General features: G+C 40.9%; 1 protein-coding gene and 1 non-coding gene across 2 annotated transcripts; one reads left to right on the forward strand and one right to left on the reverse strand.

Annotated features, from left to right (window-relative positions):
- The first annotated feature begins 15,675 nt into the window (after window positions 1-15,675).
- LOC131237269 (cytochrome f) lies at window positions 15,676-19,397 on the forward strand. Its single transcript, XM_058234960.1, has one exon. The coding sequence runs from the start codon at window positions 16,827-16,829 to the stop codon at window positions 17,787-17,789; it is 963 nt and encodes a 320-aa protein (XP_058090943.1). The 5' UTR covers window positions 15,676-16,826; the 3' UTR covers window positions 17,790-19,397.
- A 2,030-nt stretch (window positions 19,398-21,427) lies between these two features.
- TRNAW-CCA (transfer RNA tryptophan (anticodon CCA)) lies at window positions 21,428-21,501 on the reverse strand. The gene has a single exon. It is a non-coding gene; the product is annotated as a tRNA-Trp (tRNA).
- Window positions 21,502-22,122: the final 621 nt, after the last annotated feature.

Raw genomic sequence — 22,122 nt, forward strand, 5'->3', positions numbered from 1 at the left:
GTGAGGATGCCATCCCCACCATGGATCAAGGGTTTAGATGACCCATCAATAACATGAATTCAATAAAAATGTCATGATGGGGTCCATGAAGAATGGCCCCATCATGGATCATGCATACATTAAGGATGGGTCATCGGCCACATCCAAAGGGTTAAGTAGGATCTCCACCATTGATTGGTGGGTCCTACATGATCCCATGCAATGAAAACTAAAAATCAATGAGAGTGTAACGCCCTGAAATTCGGGGATCGAGCATAACTCAGCTCCCGAGTTCCAAAACATCACTTATGCAACATATTTAATGATGGATGTATGTTGTCTGTATTAGTGCATAAAACATGGAATAGATTAAGCCACATAGCAAATATAATTCAGGAATAAGTGAAGAAAGCAAGCGGAAGACTTATAGAAACATGTGAGTACATGTGCAAATCCCTGAAGTACATATACATACCAGGTCGTATTTCAAGTGTTGCTATCAAAATTATAAGTATCAAATTACATCATTTAATTCCCAAAAGAAATCCCAGCATCCCGTGCATTAGAACAAGACTCACTAGAACCTGTCTGAAAACTGCATAAAAGAGAAAGCAGCCTCATCATCATCAATCTCTCGCTTTGCCTCAGAGGTCGCCTCAACATCTGCAACATCAGCAACTAAGACAGAGTCTGGTGGGTGTTTAACACCGCCTCAGAACGTGGGAGTGAGTGATCAACTCAGTGGAACAATAAAGCAAAGGTTAACATGTTATCAGTTCAATCAAGCAGTAATGATAAAGCAGAACAATTAAACATGTCCTAAGTACTCTTGTTAATGTAAAGATGTATGCAGAATGATGCGTGCCCTCACATGTACACCCTCAGCATCTTCATCTTACGTTACGCATGACATCACCTCAAAGTGCGCCACGTCTACAAAGCACATGCAAATGCGGTGCATGAACATGATTACAAAGTTGTTATTAGTCCTTTTCATACAGCAGGATTGGGAAGCTAAGGTACCTTCCTCATATCACCATCCAAACAGTGATCCATTCTAGGGTCGTCAGTTCTAGACATCTCATACGATCATATGATTGTAGGCCGTTGCAAAGGGCTCATCACCAATCAATGCACGCCTATCATACCCTCGTTACTACACTAAGGCTCGTCACCTCAATGCGGTATTCAGGCATGCTCGAGGTCACTACAAAGGGCTCGTCACCAATCAATGTAGGCCGACAACACGAATATAGTGTCCCATACCACCATAATCGGCTAACGAATTTGGTTGCTCACTGGTCACTACGGGGAGGCTCGTCACTCCAGTGTAGGCCGACAGCTCGACCACGGTGTCCCATACCACCATGTCCGGCTCATGAGTCTTAGCGGATCAAGGTACCATGGTTAATAGGATTTCATTGGTAAGTTTGGTACCCTAGATTCAAACAGTAGCGTCCGTACATGGTGAACATACATCGGACAATCGGGTTACTTGACGAACTCGACTAGCACGAGTGCACGTTGGGTTGAACGACATAGAGTGCGCAAACAACTCTAATACGACTCGGGTTCGTCTAATCACGTCCTATGTGGCGAAAGCAACCTCAGCCACGTAACCGGGAACTCACTCTCCTTCTCATGTCGGTACGTAACCGGAAAATACTTATCGTGGAAGCGTGCCTCAAACGCCTGCCACGACCACTCAAATCCTTCCTCGACAGTGCGAAGAACACTGTCCCACCATTGACTGGCCTCCTTCTCAAACATGAAGGAGGCAAGCTCAACCTGCTCAACCTCTGAACAATGCAGCGGTCTTAGCATCTTAGAGATGCGATCGATCCAATACTCGGCCTCCTCGGGTCTATGAGAACCCGTAAATGTGGGAGGTCGTAAGCGCTGGAATCGCTCAGAAGTGCCGCTCGCACTGGCTCTCCCAGATGGAGGCATAGGTGAAGCAGGAGGAGTCGCCCCCACTGACTGAGCAAAGATGCCAGCCATGGAAGATAGGAACTGCTGCTGCTACTGCTGCATCAACAGCATCATTTGCTCAAACCTATCAGACGGTGGAGCAGACGAAGATGCATGGCTCAGCTCAGGAACCGAAGGCGTGACTGGAGGAGCCATAGGTGTCGGCCCAACACCGGCATGAGACAGGCTCGTCTGTGGATCCGTCTGGCTATCGCTCAAGGGAGGAACCCCAGCAAGCGACTCAACCAAGGAGAGACGGGCCGAAGTCTTCGAACCCTTAGGAGGCATTCTCTACATTCAACAGAGGATGCAACCTGTAAGATTCTACGTCCACATAATCCATCCACACAGCATTCACAGCACAACTCCAAAGACAAACAACATGCATTCCATTAAACAAAATTGTCGCAATACAAGTAGTGCAACATTACATGAATCACGACTAGGAAAGCATGAGAACCATAACATCTAACACTTCAAACAACTACAAATAACTCCAACTACAAAGCTAACAACGGCTACACACAGAAAGAAACAACAAACAAAGCAAATGACGACTACAACGACAACTACTCATCGGAATCAGGAGATGGAGGCGGGGCACCCTTATTCTACAAGCAACACAGGATAGACTTCAGAGTTCGAGTCACCTTCTTAAACTTATGCTTCATAAGGCCTCGAAGATCCATAATATCCTGGCGTAGAACAGCCTGCCCTTCTTCAAGTCGAGCAATACGAGCATCCCTGACAGCCTGATCTGTGCTCTACTTTGGTGCCACAGGAGGAGAACTCTCACTCGTATCCTGTGCCTCAACCTCCTCCTCGTCCTGCTCTATTTCTTCCTCAATCTCAGCACCACCTTTAGCATAACTCTCATCCTCATCACTCTCTGACTCATCCTCACTCTCTGAGGCCTGCTGATGAGGACCAATCTCCATCTGCTTAAGGGTTGTCAGATTAAGATGACGAACAGGAACCGGCTTCTCTGCTCCAAGCCTATAGCCAAACTCATGTGCAAGCTTACAAATGAGTCGGCCAAAAGGAAGCGATTCGGTCCTCCTAGTCGAATGAGCGATAAGGATAATCTGACGTAAGATGTACGTCAGAACACACAACTTCACTTTTTGCCCCACCCGATACAGAAAATCTACCATCAGGCGCGTACACTCGCTGCGATTGCTCCACCTAGGATATACATTGAACGTACACATGTGGTGAAGCAAGCAAAAGTCGTCCGTCATGTTGGTAGCCAAAAGACTCCTCTTAGGCTGTCATTCGACCAGACGACCATACAAGGATCGAATGCGACGATCCTTCTCGCGCATACTATTCAAATTCTTCTCATTGGCATGCACCTCACCAAGTGGCACATTCAGGTGTCGGGATATCAAAGCGACATTAATCGTGGCCTCCCGACCGCTACCATAAGGAATCTTGAACTGCTGAGGCTCCAGTGAAGGATTATGAATATTGGCATAAAAAGCTCGAACAGTACTTGCATTCGAGCAATACTCGACTTCAAACAAGGGACACCAACCAGCCCCTTCCAGATGCTCCAACAACAAAAACTCACCAAACAGCCGCGGATCAACATGAGCTTTAAAAAGGACCCTACGGCCTTCATAGACTCCATGCGATAACTCCGCCAACAGGGTTCTACCAATGGGAGCTTGAGGATCAAGGTCCCGCTTGGTCTGGAACTCACGAGTGGCGGTCGTGCTCGTGGCGGCACCTCTCGGCCTCCGTGCACGAGTTGGGCGGCTAGGCCTGACTTTATCCACGGGCGCTCTCTTCTTCCCCATCAAAGAAAGAAGGGAGGAAATGGAAAAGATGGCCGTGATAAACTCAAAGAGGGCCATTAGAAATGAGAGAAAGAGAGAAATGGGAAGAAAAGGGGAAGCTCCCACACACCAGAGGTCCCAAAGGAGGATGTGAGAGCTCAAATGAGAAGAAAAGGAAAGGTAAACAACAATGGGAGGTGAGGTTTTGAGATGGGCAGGTAGGGTTTGCATAAAAATGGAAGAAGAAGAAGATTTGGAAGAGATTTGGAGAAGTTGGGAGAAGAACTTGAAGGAAAAGAGAGCTAGGGAGGGAGGTTTGTGAAGGAAGTAGGGTATAGAAAGGGTTTAAACCAGCAAACCATGGAGGGGTGGGCCACACTAGGCCACACATTCGTCGGCCCGAGCCGGCCCGCTGATCGGCAAGCCCTCGCCGGTCTCTGGACCAACCGGCGATAACTCACCATTTGGGCGAGGTCCTCTTGGTCCCTTATGCTCAAAAAGATGTGGGTCCCCCCTGGGCCCCACTGGAAATGCCCCGATCGGCCCCTTTGCATGATTCAATGCCTATCGGGCCATTCAGGCAGAAATCTGATACAAACAGAGATTTCTTGAAGATTTAATGGTTGAGATGGGAAGATAGACCATCTATACTCATTAATAGATGGTTTAGGAGAGGTTTTGGGTCGCTGTGTGTGATCAGGAGAGAGCACAGACTCGATCTCGCCCATCGTTTTCAGTAAACTTTTGCCGATAGAAGCAACGGAACACAAACACACAATCTACGATAAACTCGCACCCAAATACACTAAAGTGGCGATAGCATGCGATGTGTGACCATAACCCAGGTCCGGTTTAATCCAAATCATTCTCTGATACCAACTTGTAACGCCCTGAAATTCGGGGGTCGAGCATAACTCAGCTCCCGAGTTCCAAAATATCACTTATGCAACATATTTAATGATGGATGTATGTTGTCTGTATTAGTGCATAAAATATGGAATAGATTAAGCCACATAACAAATATAATTCAGAGATAAGTGAAGAAAGCAAGTGGAAGACTTATAGAAATATGTGAGTACATGTGCAAATCCCTGAAGTACATATACATACCAGGTCGTATTTCAAGTGTTGCTATCAAAATTATAAGTATCAAATTATATCATTTAATTCCCAAAAGAAATCCCAGCATCCCGCGCATCAGAACAAGACTCACTAGAACCCGTTTGAAAACTGCATAAAAGAGAAAGCAGCCTCATCATCATCAATCTCCCACTCTGCCTCAGAGGTCACCTCAACATCTGCAACATCAGCAACTAAGACAGAGTCTGGTGGGTGTTTAACACCACCCCAGAACTTGGGAGTAAGTGATCAACTCAGTGGAACAATAAAGCAAAGGTTAACATGTTATCAGTTCAATCAAGTAGTAATGATAAAGCAGAACAATTAAACATGTCCTAAGTACTCTTGTTAATGCAAAGATGTATGCAGAATGATGCGTGCCCTCACGCATACACCCTCAGCGTCTTCATCTTACGTTATGCATGACGTCGCCTCAAAGTGCGCCACGTCTACAAAGCACATGCAAATGCGGTGCATGAACATGATTACCAAGTTGTTATTAGTCCTTTTCATACAGCAGGATTGGGAAGCTAAGGTACCTTCCTCATATCACCATCCAAACAGTGATCCATTCTATGGTCGTCAGTCCTAGACATCTCATACGATCATATGGTTGTAGGTCATTGCAAAGGACTCGTCACCAATCAATGCACGCCTATCATACCCTCGTTACTACACTAAGGCTCGTCACCTCAATGCGGTATCCAGGCATGCTCGAGTCACTACAAAGGGCTCGTCACCAATCAATGTAGGCCGACAGCACGAATATAGTGTCCCATACCACCATAATTGGCCTACGAGTTTGGTTGCTCACTGGTCATTACGGGGAGGCTCGTCACCCCAGCGTAGGCCGACAGCTCGACCACGGTGTCCCATACTACCATGTCCGGCTCATGAGTCTTAGCGGATCAAGGTACCATGGTTAATAGGATTTCATTGATAAGTTCAATACCCTAGATTCAAACAGTAGCGTCTATACATGGTGAACATACATCGGACAATCGGGTTACTTGACGAACTCGACTAGCACGAGCGCACGTTGGGTTGAACGACATAGAGTGCACAAATACTCCGCGTGGCCAAACCACTGCCGACAACTCTAATACGACTCAGGTTCGTCTAATCACGTCCTACATGGCGAAAGCAACCTCAGCCACGAACTAAAGGCCGATTACCGATTTCCTGGACTAACTCATAGTCCCACACACATTCCACTACAACAAATATTCATATCTACAATTTAGAATAGTAATGGAACAACAACCGAAATCATACGGCATGTAAGCATTTGAAGAATATCAACTTGACTTGGATTTAAGCATAAGTAATACTTGAATTTAAACAACAAGGAATGTAACTTGCATGAAGGAAATCATACACACTAGTGGGAGAGTTGAGAATCGCTTCTTAACGCCCGCTAATAGTATACTATATTACACTTTAGATCATTCAGGCATTTCTACAAACACTTAGAATACATAGTTCAACATACATGACATATGTTGAAATACACGCATTTGGACAATTCCTTTTACCAAGGAGTTGCCGCACATACAATAAGCATAAGCACACGATAAATAATCATGGCAACCACATGTTCATATTTTATACGTATACGGTACTTTATACATACACATAGAATACATAAATCTCAATGTAACACATGCATATCAGGAACGCAAAATAAACATAACATTTGACATGTGAAATCTCATCCATAGCAAGAATAAACCATTCACTAACATTGAAAGCCTTGAAAACCATAACCTATACGATTAAAGTCCGCACCTTAATCCAGAAAAGAACAGCGAACTGATTTCAGATGATATGTCTTCGTCAACGGCGACAGGATAACCTAAGGCAAGAATAGAAATGAGCTACAACAACACAAAGACTATTCTAAGCTCTAACACAGATTAGGGTTAGGTTAACTTACCTAAAGATGAACTCAGAATCACCGGAATAACGATTCTAAAGTGACGGCTTAAGGATGAAGAAGAACAGGAAAGAATCTAAGATGATTCACCAACTTCTCTCTCACTTTCTCTCTCTTTTCCTTTCTCTTTCTAAGCTAGGGTTAGGAAATTCGTATGGAAAAGAGAGCTAGGGTTTTAAGGTCTATAAATAGGCCTAACATTGATGAAAATAACCCCAGGGCCAAGGTATACTTAGGGTATAACCAAAACAAGTCTCTCTCGATCCAACGAAGCACTTCCGGTAGGCCTATTACCACGAAAGGTCGGACTTAACCTCACTGACCATGGATTTAGGTCAAGCTGAGTTTTCGTACCAACCGGATCTTCAGATCAGCCATGGCGGATCACAGTCAAATCAACGGTCACCGAATCTCGATCAAGTCCACAAGCACAAGGACATGCCTGGGCCACCTTCCCTGATCAGAGGGTGAAATTGGGTCAGAATCCAATGGTCAGATTGCTGAAAATTATCGCGCAAGCGACACGACTCAGATTTCATAAAATCTTAATTAATTTCCAACCGTTCTCACACTCTTCACTCCGAACTCAATCAAATCGACCTAGGACATCATCTGGACTTGATTTTTGAGGTGATGGTCAAGCCCAACATGGTGACCGCAACAGCCTAAGATCATCGCTATCGGACTTTCGACGCGCGGTGCAGGTCCGATCCAGAACTTCCAAAAATTTCCAAGAACAACTGGCTTTAGCGATGAATCCCAGATTTTAGAGTAACCTAGCACTAATGATTCTACAGGTTTTGAGTCATGCAGATCCAATTTAAAGTGATTGATGCAAATTTCACAAGCAATCGAGTATAGCGCTAATTACCCCAAAAAGCTTCTAAGGAAAATAGAGGTAGTACTCGGGTCTTGTCACAAAATTTTTCGGGTCATTACAGAGAGGATGGAAAGATCTAATCCTAAACATGCACCCACCTTAGATCTTGGACTTTTTCTTCCGCCAATGTGTTCTAGAGCTCCAAAGGATGAGATTTAATGGTTAGGATTGCTTTTGGAGGGTTGGATTTGGGGATGGAGAGCTTGTAAAGGGTTGGAAATTGAGAGCTCTCATGGACATTGGGAGCTCTTTCTTGCTAGGAAATGAGAAAGAAAGAGGGAGGGAGAGAGAAAGGAGAAATGATTGCTTTTCTAGTTAGGCAATCATGAGTTGTAAGGGAGGCTTGGGGCTAGGGTCATTATGAGTTGTAAGAGCATGCCTAGGGCTATGGGCTAGGGGCTATAGTTAGGGTGATGTCACCCCTAGGGTGACATCATCCTCATGATGATGGTTGTTAGGGAAATGTGAAATCTGGATAGGTGGGTCCCGCAACGTGCGGTCCACGACCATTATCATATGCGGTCCACATCTTATGATCTAAGCGTCGCATTGGCACACGAGAGACGGCGCCAGAACCGTGGCGACGGCACGGTCACAATGGCATAAGTCTCAGGTTGAGTTTACTCGGGATTATAGGATGTGACTTACGGTCACGTGCAAATGCAATCTATGGGTCGCGGGTTGCCGAAATTCGACCGGGAGGACTGTGGGACCCTACGGAATGGAATGGTCACTAGGATACGAGCTTGACAGTACATGACTCAACATACAACATTACAACATCTTATAAACTCATCATACTGAAACATGCTTTTGTTCAAAAGATCATATGTACACCACTTGTAGTATTATATCTTGAAGTTCTTACTTGATTCTCCCCCTTAGAATATGCATCAGAAGCTCCCCCTGAGTACTTGATCTATGAGAAATATATATATCCATTTTTTTCATCACATGCAATCCAATGCAAACAAATATAATCTCATATCATATCATTCATCTCCATATCATGCATTAAATATGATATCATGCATCATTTTTTAAAAAAAAAAACTATATAACTATATCCCTTGATCATAATTTCTTCCCTTTTTTGTCAGAAGTTGACAAAGGAAGAAATAAATCAAAATATGCATAATATAATGCATAAATATCAAAGATAATGTCATAATAATAAGATTATTCAAATGTACAAAGATAATTATATAAGAAATCTAGAGATAAATCCAGTACAAGTGCAGCAAATCGAAAGAGTAATAAAGAGTTATTACAAACCATAAGTATTTAATTATTCTGATTTAAAGGAGGACGGTGTAGGCATCTCAGGATCATTAATCCTCAAACTCCTATTGAAGCGATGAAAGTACTTTTTGACGTACTTCATGTGTTGTTTTTGAGTTTGATGGAGTGAGTCTTAGGATACTTGTAAAGCGTCCACCTTCTTCTCTAAACTCTCCAACCTATTACTAAATTGAGAAGGCTGGACATCAGAATAATTTGTGTCTCCTAACTCTTCCAAATCAGCGAAAATATCATCTATGTTAACGTCAGCTTCAGGATTCTCTTTCTGATCACCTTACTACTCAGGCGTCAGATCTAACTTCATCATGTTTAAGTTCGTATTACAAAAGGAAGTTCAGATTTCAGTGCTTCAATCGTAGGAATTTGGACATTAAAGTGCAAAGTAAGGGAAGTCATGAGGAATGCAAAAAAAATAGAGCCATGACCTGGATGGAGGCGATATTGAATAATCATGAAGGAAATCATAGATGGAAGACAAATACAAATACCGGATGCAACAACATACATAACACACATCATGAAGGGAGTAAGATCGGTCTTATTCCTTACCTTGGGATAAACATTAGACATAAAGATGCGATAAAGAACGCGGTATTTTGGAAATAAATTATAAGTGGTAGAGAGAGTTACCAGATCGCCATTGGGCGTCAAAGCAACATAACACCTGAGTAAGTGACTTTCTTTCCTAATTGTTCATATCTTTAGAAAGACTAGGAATTGGTATCCCATCATCCGCTATCTCAATGTCCATAATGGACAATATGATAGAGGGTGTTACTATGATAGTTTCTTCCATAAATTGACTATTAAAAGTTAAGTTATCGGAAGAAATTTCAGTAATAGATGCATACATCCCTTGTGTGATGGACCGGTAAGTCACTCTGCCCCATTTCAAAATCTTCTCCCATCCTACCTTGGAGAGTAGTTCAACTAGACCATATTGAGCGACGTAATCAATATTAACTGATACTCAATATAATGCTCCGAGAGCGGAATTCCCGTACATTCTTCGGATCATCCTCCGGCACGTGAATGATCCGCACAACCTGAGGAATAGAGCAGAAAGAGGAACTGGAATGAGGTCTACGAATGGTGTGTTTGTATCTTGGTTCCATGGAAGAAAACATGTAAGGAATAGAAAAATTAGGGATGGGTTTGAGTAGATCAGATTTTAGAGTAAACCCACTAAAAAGAAAGGACCTATATTCAAGACAAATGCAAAATACTTGAATAAAATGCAACAAAGAACTTAAATCTATAAGGAAAATGCAAATAAACCACTTATAAGGAAGTTAGGGTGATGAGTTAGCCGAAGGAAGCACTGGCTAGCTGAGGAGGAAGAAGTGGAAATGAGGTAATTTGGGATTTTTCCCCACTTTAACCCATTCCACGCGCAATTCGGTTAGCCCAAGCACGTGATCGGCTGGCCGAATTGGTCGGTCAGCTATGGGCTCGCCGAACAACCTAAAAATTTTATAAATTTGCATATCTCTTATATGCAAATTTTAATAAAAATAAAAATGCAATAAAGAAAGATTATTTAAAGACGACATAATTAATTAATGCAACATAATCCAATGTCATGTTTTAAATCAGTGAACCTAACACTGTTTAAGGGTTTTGTCAAAATATCTGCAAATTGTTTCTTTGTGTGAATGTATTCAAGCATAACAGTCATGTCTTCAAGTAATTTTCGAATATAATGATATCGAATGTCTACGTGTTTTGTGTGAGAATGTTGAATATGATTTTTAGAAATTGTTATTGCACTGGTATTATAACAGTATAAATTCATAGTGTCCTGATGTTGAGTGTCAAATATTGCATATTCTCCCCTATTTATATCTTGGTTTTATGAACATGATAATGCGTAATGGTATATTTTATGCATGTTTGTACTACAAAGTGAATCTGAGAGCTTAGATTAAAAAGAATGTTAAAAGCATGAATTTAATGATCAAGAATCACCAAGGCAAAGGATGGATCTTAGGAGACCAAGAATGAAGAATTCACATGCCAAAGATCCAAAGAAATCAAGTACAAAGGATGGAAAAAGGACTTGAAAGAATGTAGAATCTGCAGCAGAAAATAGACAGGTTCAGTCCGACCGAAATCGCACAAAATAGTCCAGTGACCAACAATGAAATTCAGAGCTAATTCGGTTCAACCGAAAGTTAATTCGGTCCGACCGAGATCCAGTTCAGTGCAACCGACTGGAAGTGCACAAAAAGCTATTGCGAAGAACAATGAATTTTGAAATTAATTTGGTTCGACCAAGGATTAATTCTGTCTGACCAGCAACTTAAGTTTTGTTCGACTGAACCCAAGCTTAGTCCGACTAAAATCGGGCAACTGATGAAACAGGATCCTGTCCAGGCTTGGACTCGACTTCGGTCCGACCGATGTGTAACGCGGCTACGTAAATTTAAGTGGTTTCAAGATCAGATTACAGAAATTCCAAGGCGGTGCATAAGATGGAGCTTCACAACTATAAATAGGAGTCCCTATGTAACGCCCCGAAAATCGAGGGTCGAGCAGAAGCTCAACTCCTGAGTTCCAACACATCACTTATGCAACATAGATAATGTTGATTAAATGTTGTTCATATTAATGCATTAAACATGAGTGAGATTATACCAAATCAGCATACCATACTCCAGAGATGATTAAATTAAGCAAGCGAAAGACTGTAATAGATGTATAAAGTATATAAGTGGTTATGAACCCCCAGAGTATGATCATGTCACTAGGCTGAATATATACATGTTTATTCCAAAACATACAAAATGACAAAGTGTAATGTCCAGCTAATTCGTATCCTTGTAATCCCATCAATCAGTACATGGTCCACATAGACCCACCTGATAGCTGCATATAGGAGCTCATTGTCGTAAAAGTCAGGCTCTGCTTCATAAGCATCGCCATCGTCTGCAGCTAAAACAGAGTCTGGTTGGTGTTTTAAAACACCGTCCCAGAGTGGGAGTGAGTGATCAACTCAGTGGTACTATAAGGCAAAGGTTAACATGTTATTAATTCAGTCAAGCAGTAATGATAAAGTAGCACAACACTCATATCCTAAGTACTCTTGTTAATATAGGAATGATATGCTATAATGATGCATTCCCTCGCCTGTACTCTCTCAGTGACACTATCTCATGGTCGCGCATGCTACTCCCATTATGCTCTTTCACGCCAAAGGCACATGCAATGCGGTGCATGGTCATGTTAGCCGAGTTCTTGGTTAGGCTTATTCATACAGCAGATTCGGGAAGCTAAGATACCTTCCTTTTTATCATATACCCAAACAATGATCCATCTAGGGTCGTCAATCCTAGTTAATCACATACGATAAGCAAGTTATAGGGCAACATCACCCCTGATTTAAAAGCAGTGGATAGGCAAGTTCAGGTCACTACGGGAGGCTCAACACCTCAGTGTAGGCCTAGTTTATACTCGAGGTCACTACGGGAAGGCTCGTCACCTTAGCGCAGGCCGACAGCTCGAATACAGTGTCTCGTACCATCATATTCGGCTCACAAGTTTGGGTTACTCATTGGACACTACGGGGAGGCTCGTCACCCCAGCGTAGGCCGACAACTCGACCATGGTGTCCCATACTACCATGCCCGGCTCATGAGTCTTAGCGGATCATGGTACCAAGGTTGAAACGGATTTTACATTGGTAAGTGGTACCTTAGATTCAAACAGTAGCGTCAGTACATGGTGAACACATAATAGGCCAATTGAATTATTTGACAAGTTCGATTGGTACGAGTGCACGTTAAGTTAATCGACATGGAGCGCATACGCACTCCTCGTGGCCTAACCACTGTTGATAATCACCGTGCGACTTGGATTCATCGAACGTATCTATTGTGGTGAGGTTAGTTCGACCACTCGATCGGAAACCGTTACCGATTGCTTGGACTACGTAGTAGTCCCAATCACACTCAATTATCATAGGTAATCACATGTGATAGTTAAAACAACATTTAACAATAAATTCAAATACAATACTCATTTAGGCATTTTAACAGTCACATTGCACATGTTATCATACATAGACATTCCATCCATAAATCACGTAGTAGCAAGATAGGTTTTATGAAGCAAAACTGTAACTATAGATATGGTAATTGAGAATCCTATCTCAATGCCCTTATTAAATACATTTCAACAAGTAACTTCTCATTCAAATATTTTATCAAACACTTAGACTACACATATCAACATACATGTAATAATTTAGTTATAACATATATTATAACAAATCCTTTCACAAAGGAGTTGTCACACATACAACAATCATGTATTCTAAATCCATAATCATGGCAAGCACAAATCATAATTCCATATTCATTCAAACATTTTAACAAACACATGGAATGCATTTTAGTATACAACCTGGTTTACACATACTTGATATATCGAAAACGTCGTAACTAAGATCATATGGCAGCAATCAAGTCAGACATAAATCATAACTGACATTGAAAGCCTTGAAAACCATAACCTAAATGTTTATAGTCCACACCTTTCATCGGTTTACTTGTTACGAACCTGGTTTGTACATTACGTCTTCGTCTACAGCACAACGACTACCTAAATCATGAAATAGGTTAGCTATTCCACCGATTTCTTTGTTTAGATTCCTAAAATAGATTAGGGTTAGGATTTCTTACCTAAAAATGGATTTAGATTTGACGGTGTAACGACATGGGAGAGATGATTCGGCACGTGGAGTGGTGGGAGTGAATCCCAGCAATAAACCATAGATCTCTCACACTTCTCCTCACTCTTCTCTCCTCTTTTCTCTTTTCTCTCTCATAGGGTTTTAGGAAATTCGTATAGAATGAGAGAGGGGTGGGTTTAGGGCATTAAATAGGCCCAGAAGTGATGTCAATGGCCCCAGGGCCATGGTATACTTAAGTTATAGCTGAAAGTCTACTGTTTCGGGCCAACGAAGCTCATCTGGAGGTCCATTACCTGTATACCGTATGGGGGAAGTTCCCTTACAATGACTCCATGCTAGGTTAAGATTTTGGTCTGATTGGATTAGTGGATCGATCGTGGAGGACCCGTTTCAATTCAACGGTCATCGTCACTCGATCAGGGCCATAAGTATACAATGGGTGCAGGAAAATTTTCCTGATCCAAGAGTGTAGTTGGGTCAGAATTTGACGGTCTGAAACCTTAAATTTAGCTTGCAAGCGAACAACTCAATTCACTTAAGTTTGAGTTTATTTTTTAAAGATATTCGCGTTTCTCACACACTTTGCTACAAGCTCAAGTTGTACGTTTCTGGATACTATTTGGACTTGATTCCCGCAATGGTTGTTAAGCCCAGTAAGGCGGTCATAACCGTATAGTTTCGCGGTAATCGGACTTTCGATGCCCGGTCCAGGTTTGATACGGAGTTTCAATGTGCTCCCGAGAGCAACTAGGTTTTGAAATTGATCCTAGGTTTTTAGGTAATGTTGGGTTAGCGATTCTAATGGTTTTGGGTCTTACAGTTCGTATAGAAAGTGGTTCGAGCTAATTCTCTATTTTATTTAGTTTAGTACTTAATTAATTTTTGTTTAATTTCTACAGAATTCGACCCTTAGTAATTTCTGCCTGAGGTGATACTCGGGTCTTTGTACGAATTTTTTCGAGACATTACACTACTCCCCTTAAAGAAAAATTTTATCCTCAAAATTAGTACCTTTTCGTACTCCTTAAGAAGCTGACGGTAGTTCTTACGGACCTTGGCTTCTGTTTCTGAGGTAGCCTCTTCCTCCGTGTGATGTGTCCACAGTACCTTCACAAGTGGAATAACTTTACTGTGCAGCACCTGTTCCTTCCTATCTAGGATACGCGTCGGTTGCAGTACATAAGTAGCATCTTCACTCAACTGTACTTGCTCCCATTTGATAATGTGGGACGGATCAGGAACGTATTTCTTCAGCATCGATACGTGAAATACATTGTGCACGCCTACGAGTGGTGTAGGCAGAGCAAAGCGGTACACTACCACACCCACTCAGTCTAGAATCTGGAACGGACCAATAAATCGTGGCATTAGTTTTCCCTTTTTGCCAAATCGAAGGACTCCTTTCATGGTGGAAACCTTAAGAAACACATGGTCCCCAACCTCAAACTCTAGTGGTCACCGTCTCGTATCGGCGTAGCTCTTCTGTTTGCTCTGTGCTGCAAGAAGTCGATGCCTGATAATATCAACCTTCTTTGAGGTCGCCTACACTAACTCTGGGTCAATCAAACTCTTCTCACCAACATCTGCCCAGCAATGCGGCACTTTACATGGGCGCCCATACAATGCTTCATAGGGGGCCATGCCAATGCTCGCTTGAAAGCTATTGTTATAAGTGAACTCAGCATAGGGAAGATAATCATCCCAACTGTCTTAGAAATTGAGCACATATGCTTGTAACATATCCTCCAACACCTGATTCACCCGTTCCGTTTGCTCATCCGTTTGTGGGTGGAACGCGGTACTGAACTTCAGTTTCACACCCATTACTTCCTGGATGTGAGTCTAAAAGATAGATGTGAATCATGTGTCTCAATCTGACACAATCTCCATAGGCACTCCATGCAGATGCACTATCTCCTTGATGTATAGATCCAGGGGGAGTTCTTTCGTCTCGAAATCCGAATAATATTCATTACTTCAAGTGGATTTTCGGGCATTCATCGAAAGGAACAAATGAAGATACAATTGGTTCGAATTTAAACAATTGAGATATCTGGGAACTTGATTATTTCTTCATTCGAAACGGACCTTTATTCTATTTCTATATTCTTTCTAGATCCAAGGACTAAACAATTCAAAAAAAAAAAGAAGGAATAGATCCGATCCATAGGTTCCATACCTTGTTATAGAACTCATGCTTCATAGAAATATCGGATCAGATAGAGTCGGCGAATGAGGCAGTTTCATTAACAATTTACAGAACAGATTAAAAGTGCCAAAAAAGAAAGCATTGACTCCCCTCCCATATCTTGCATCTATAGTCTTTTTGCCCTGGTGGATCTCTCTCTCATTTAATAAAAGTCTGGAACCTTTAGTTACTAATTGGTGGAATACAAGGCAATCCGAAACTTTTTTGAATGATATTCAAGAGAAGAACGTTCTAGAAAGATTCATAGAATTAGAACAACTATTCCTGTTGGACGAAATGATAAAGGAGTACCCGGAGACACAGATACAAAAGCTTCGTATAGGAATCCACAAAGAAACAATACAATTGGTCAAAATGCACAATGAAGATCATATCCATATAATTTTGCATTTCTCGACAAATATAATCTGTTTTGCTATTCTAAGTGGTTATTCTATTCTGGGTAATGAAGAACTTGTCATTCTTAATTCTTGGGTTCAGGAATTCCTCTATAACTTAAGCGACACAATAAAAGCTTTTTCTATTCTTTTATTAACTGATTTATGTATCGGATTCCACTCGCCCCATGGTTGGGAACTAATGATTGGTTCGGTCTACAAAGATTTTGGATTTGCTCATAACAATCAAATTATATCTGGTCTTGTTTCCACTTTTCCAGTCATTCTAGATACAATTTTGAAATATTGGATCTTCCATTATTTAAATCGTGTATCTCCTTCACTTGTAGTGGTTTATCATTCAATGAATGAATGAAGAACTCATTTGATCTGCCGATATCAATCAAATCCGAATGTTACTTCGTACATAAACAAACCATTTTTAATCTGACTCACTCTTTATACTTCTACCCGTCTAAGGGATTCCCCCTCCAGTACAATGGCAGAATCGTGGATAGGGAACTATACTAGCTACCTACCTAATTTATTGTAGAAATTTCCGGGATCAATAATTGGACCATGCAAAATAGAAATACCTTTTCTTGGGTAAAGGAACAGATGACTCGATTCATTTCCGTATCGATCATGATATATGTCATAACTCGGACATCTATTTCAAATGCATATCCCATTTTTGCGCAGCAGGGTTATGAAAATCCACGAGAAGCAACTGGGCGTATTGTATGCGCCAATTGCCATTTAGCTAATAAGCCCGTGGATATTGAGGTTCCACAAGCTGTGCTTCCTGATACTGTATTTGAAGCAGTTGTTAGAATCCCTTATGATATGCAACTGAAACAAGTTCTTGCTAATGGGAAAAAGGGGGCTTTGAATGTGGGGGCTGTTCTTATTTTACCCGAGGGATTCGAATTAGCTCCCCCCGATCGTATTTCTCCCGAGATGAAAGAAAAGATAGGCAATCTGTCTTTTCAGAGTTATCGCCCCACTAAAAGAAATATTCTTGTGGTAGGTCCTGTTCCTGGTCAGAAATATAGTGAAATCGTCTTTCCCATTCTTTCCCCGGACCCTGCTACTAAGAAAGACGTTCACTTCTTAAAGTATCCCATATATGTAGGTGGGAACAGGGGAAGAGGTCAGATTTATCCCGATGGGAACAAGAGTAACAATACAGTCTATAATGCTACAGCAGCAGGTATAGTAAGCAGAATAGTACGTAAAGAAAAAGGGGGGTATGAAATAACCATAGCTGACGCATCGGATGGACACCAAGTGGTTGATATTATACCTCCAGGACCAGAACTTCTTGTTTCAGAGGGTGAATCTATCAAGCTTGATCAACCATTAACGAGTAATCCCAATGTGGGTGGATTTGGTCAGGGAGATGCAGAAATAGTACTTCAAGATCCATTACGTGTCCAAGGTTTGTTGTTCTTCTTGGCATCTGTTATTCTGGCACAAATCTTTTTGGTTCTAAAAAAGAAACAGTTTGAGAAGGTTCAATTGTCCGAAATGAATTTCTAGATCCACGGATTCATCAAGCTGGTAAAAAGAGCCGAATTGTTGTGATCGATGCAATTATGTATGATTCAAAAAAATCATGGAAAATGTTTTGCTTGCTTTGTTTATACTGTTTTTCTGCGAGATGCCGGAAATTGCTTGTATCCCATTCCTAGCAATAGTATGTATATTGCGAAGAAGACTACTTGATACCCCCTTCTTTTTTTCAATCAAAATGGGAGTGTTGTGACTATGCTAGGCCTCCCATTGGCAGATTGTAAATGCCATGTAATGCATCAATAGTTTTTTTGTACCTAATAGAATCGAATTCTAATAGATAATAGGCATAAGTAGGAAGAGAATACACGCGGATAAATGAAAGGAACAAATGATTCTAGGAGGGATTACTCGTCTTCCTAATCTTCCACACAAGAAAAGGGTGGAAAATTCCTTTTCTTGTGTGGAAATAATAATGATTATTGATCCTGTTCGTCAAAGATTACTATTTATTTGATTTTCCAGTTCTATCGGAACTCGTTTGTTTCGATTCATAAGAAGTAGTGGACAAACAAAAAAAGGGCTGGGAGTAACTTACTGAGCAAATAAAACTTCTTCAATGAACTTATAAAAAAAAGTAAAAAAAAGAAAATTTTAACTGTGATGAGATAATCAATAAGGATTGGGATATGCGCAAAAATCCAAGATTTCATCTTTTCGCCCGGAGCATTAAGAGTCTTTTTTTTGCTTGAAATTTTCTTTTTTCTTTTTCTAGAGTAAGATTAGTATCGAAATGATTTGCAGGATGTCTCATCTATAGAAATCCATATTGTGTCATCCAGAAAATCAATTGATTCCTTCTTTCTTCTTGCTTCGGGGGAGTCCCTCCATACTATGGAGGAACAGATACTATGAATCAATCAATGGATTCAATTCTTCAAAAACATCATCAGAAACAAAGGAATGGAGTGGTTTGAAACATCGGAGCAAAGGATCCGTTTTGTTATTTCTACGAATATAATATGATTATTGTGTTGACTGGATGAATTTCCAAATTTTTTTATGTTATGGAATGGGTCAAACAAAGTTTCGCCCGAAGAGTAAGAACTCAACAGGACCTTACCCCTCTTTGTCTGATTCGAGGGGTAAGGTCCTGTTGAGTTCTTACTTTTTCATGTCGACAATCCGGTTCATCCGATTACTATAGGGATGATCCCAATCCGGAATATGAACCGTAAAAGAAAATACCCATTGAACCGATCACAGGAATACCAGTTACAGTACCTATCAGCCAAAGAGGAATCCTTCCAGTAGTATCGGCCATTTACCCCACTTCCCTCCACATTTCATCAAGTGGTCGTGCTAGAGACATAAACAGTCATGGATAATTATGAGGATGATATCCTTCCGAATGGGATAAGAGAATTCCTACTATTCTCTTTCTTTCTCTCAATTAAAGAAATAATTGGAAAATAAAACAGCAAGTACAAAAATGAGTAATAACCCCCAGTAGAGACTGGTACGATTCAATTCAACATTTTGTTCGTTCGGGTTTGATTGTGTCGTAGCTCTATAATTCGGATTAAGTTTATCGTTGGATGAACTGCATTGCTGATATTGACCCCAAAAAAGAAACGGTAGGTACAGCTAGTCCGTGAACAGCCAACCATCGCACTGTAAAAATTGGATAGGTTCGATCTATGGTCATTGAGGCCTCCTAAAAGGATCTACTAAATTCATCAAGTTGTGCCAAAGGATCAAAACGGCCAGTTATTAATGGAATCCCTTGCCGGCTCTCTGTGAAATACTCGTTTGGCCGAGGGCTTCCAAACACATCGTAAGCTAAACCCGTGCTAACGAATAACCAACCTGCAATGAATAGGGAAGGTATAGTAATACTATGAATGACCCAGTATCGAATACTGGTAATAATATCAGCAAAAGAACGTTCTCCCGTGCTTCCAGACATGCTGAGCTCCACATATTCTTGTACAGTCAAAAAGGGGATCGATTCCGTGAAAGATGGGATCAGTAAATGGAAAACTACTGATATTTCATCTTTGTGAGATCGTCAATATTGTACCGAAGGTGTATTTAGAGTATACCGAATCAGTATAGCTATCCTTCCTCTGACACAGCAACGCAGTTTCAATCAGTATCGAAAAGAAATGGTACATAATTCCTTTCTTCTTCCTTGTCTATGAAGAACCATGTGTCATTCAATAGAAAATTCCTCAAATTCCTGTAGTATAAGGTTTCCCATTACTGGCTTCGGAATAGAAACTGAAGATCTTGGTAAAGTGTGAGTCGATGGGTTCTAATAATTCATGAAAGGGATTATCATATTCCCACAATTCAATTAGATGCAAAACCTAGAAACCCCATTTTCATGGTTGTAGAAAGTTTCTTTTTTTGTTCGAATCCTTTCATTTCAAGTAATTGGTTGGTCGTACAGTAGTAGATAGTATTCGATGAAAGAAACAGAACAAGCAATAGTTGTAACAATCAATATTCGTTATGTAACCATTGCTGCATTAGATCCAAAGGTTCCTTCTTGACCTAGCTACAAGGATGGGACTGAACTCTATGATATGGAAAGACAGAATGTAGAACCTAAAGGGAGAACGGAAATTGCTAGTTCTAAAATCGAGTTAGACTCGAAATAAAGGTTTTATTTCTTTGAGAGATCATGGGATACTTTTTTTCTTCTCATTCGAGATATTATGTGCAATTAACTAACTTACTACTGAATCCAGTTAAAGTAAAGTAAAAGGTGTTATCAGGTCGTTTGTTCCAAAATGGATTAGATCCAATTAAAAAAGAAATGATCAAAATGGAAATGATTTTCAAATCCAAAATCATTTCATTTTTGAATGAAGTTACGCAACACAGTTCTTATTACTATTACTTTACTCACGGGTTGCTCACTGAATCTGTTGATTCGAAATCACGGGATCAGTAGATGTCACAGATGATGAATCTATTTTTTTTATACTTCTGTTACTCTATCTTTGTTTGTGCCGTCTATAATGACTGATGAATCAAGAACTTTCAATTGGTATTTTTTCTTATCCTTGTATCTCGCAAAAATGGAAACTTAGGTAAGTGCTTTATAAATATATGTATAAAAAAAAAGAACGTATCTCATTTAGTTCCTTCATGCCTACTATAACTAGTTATTTCGGTTTTCTACTGGCTGCTTCAACTATAACCCCAGCTCTATTGATTGGTCTGAGCAAGATACGACTTATTTGAAATTAATTGAATGAACAATTCATTCATAAAAATGAATATTTCTGCGAGATTCCAGGTATTCTATAGTTCCTTCCGCGCCAATTGCCAATTCTTGGTCATTGAGATTCATGAGAGATTGGGATTAATATTTAGGGATAGATATTACCTCTCTTTTTCTCCTCTTTCAAAGAAATTGAAATGATTGAAGTTTTTCTATTTGGAATCGTCTTAGGTCTAATTCCTATTACTTTGGCTGGATTATTCGTAACTGCATATTTACAATACAGACGCGGTGATCAGTTGGACCTTTGATTAAGTAACATCTTTTTTTTTTGATTGACCTCCTCCTTAATCTGCAGGGGGTCAAATTCAGGTTGCAGTTCAAGTTAGTGAAGTTGTTTTATTGTGATTCGACATTACAAGAACAGAATCACGCTCTATAGGATTTGAACCTACGACATCGGGTTTTGGAGACCCACGTTCTACCGAACTGAACTAAGAGCGCTGGCTAAATCATCTATAGAGTTTGAAACTTTAATCGAGAGGAAATGAGCCAATTTCGTCAACCGGTCTACAATCACCCAAATGGAGTCATGTCCCTTCCTCGTCTTTGGTAACCCTGAAGTGAAATCCATAGAGATGAAATCCCATTTCCATTCAGCTATGGGCATGGGCTGAAGTAATCCAAGAGGTCGGCGATGTTCAGCCTTGATCTGCTGGCATGTGAGACAACAAGATACATAGTCTGTTATGTGAGCCTTCATGTTGTCCCACTAGTCCGAGCACTTCATATCTCGATACATCTTTGTACTAGCAGGATGCATCGCCATCTTCAAATTGTGAGCAGCTTCGAGAACTTCCTTCCTCAAGTTATGAAGATTCGGGACGCATAGGCGGCTACGATAAAGTAAACCCTCATCCGAACCAACTCTCCATTCAGAGTCTTCATCGTCACTGGCTCGCTTCCTCAACTCTACCAACCCTTTGTCTTCCCTTTGAGCCATAATGATTCGGTCGTCGATAAGTGGCTGCACATGAATATGTGCGATGCTCTCAAACGGCTCCTCTACTGTAAGCCTCTGCTCAAAATCTCGCATAAATTCTACCATATTCCATTCATGTATCA

This window comes from Magnolia sinica, chromosome 2, assembly GCF_029962835.1.
Source record: "Magnolia sinica isolate HGM2019 chromosome 2, MsV1, whole genome shotgun sequence".
NCBI classification, from domain to species: Eukaryota; Viridiplantae; Streptophyta; class Magnoliopsida; order Magnoliales; family Magnoliaceae; genus Magnolia; species Magnolia sinica.

Excerpts from the sequence above, each read along its gene's own strand:
- LOC131237269 (XM_058234960.1), top strand. The coding sequence starts at position 16,827 with ATGCAAAATAGAAATACCTTTTCTTGGGTAAAGGAACAGATGACTCGA.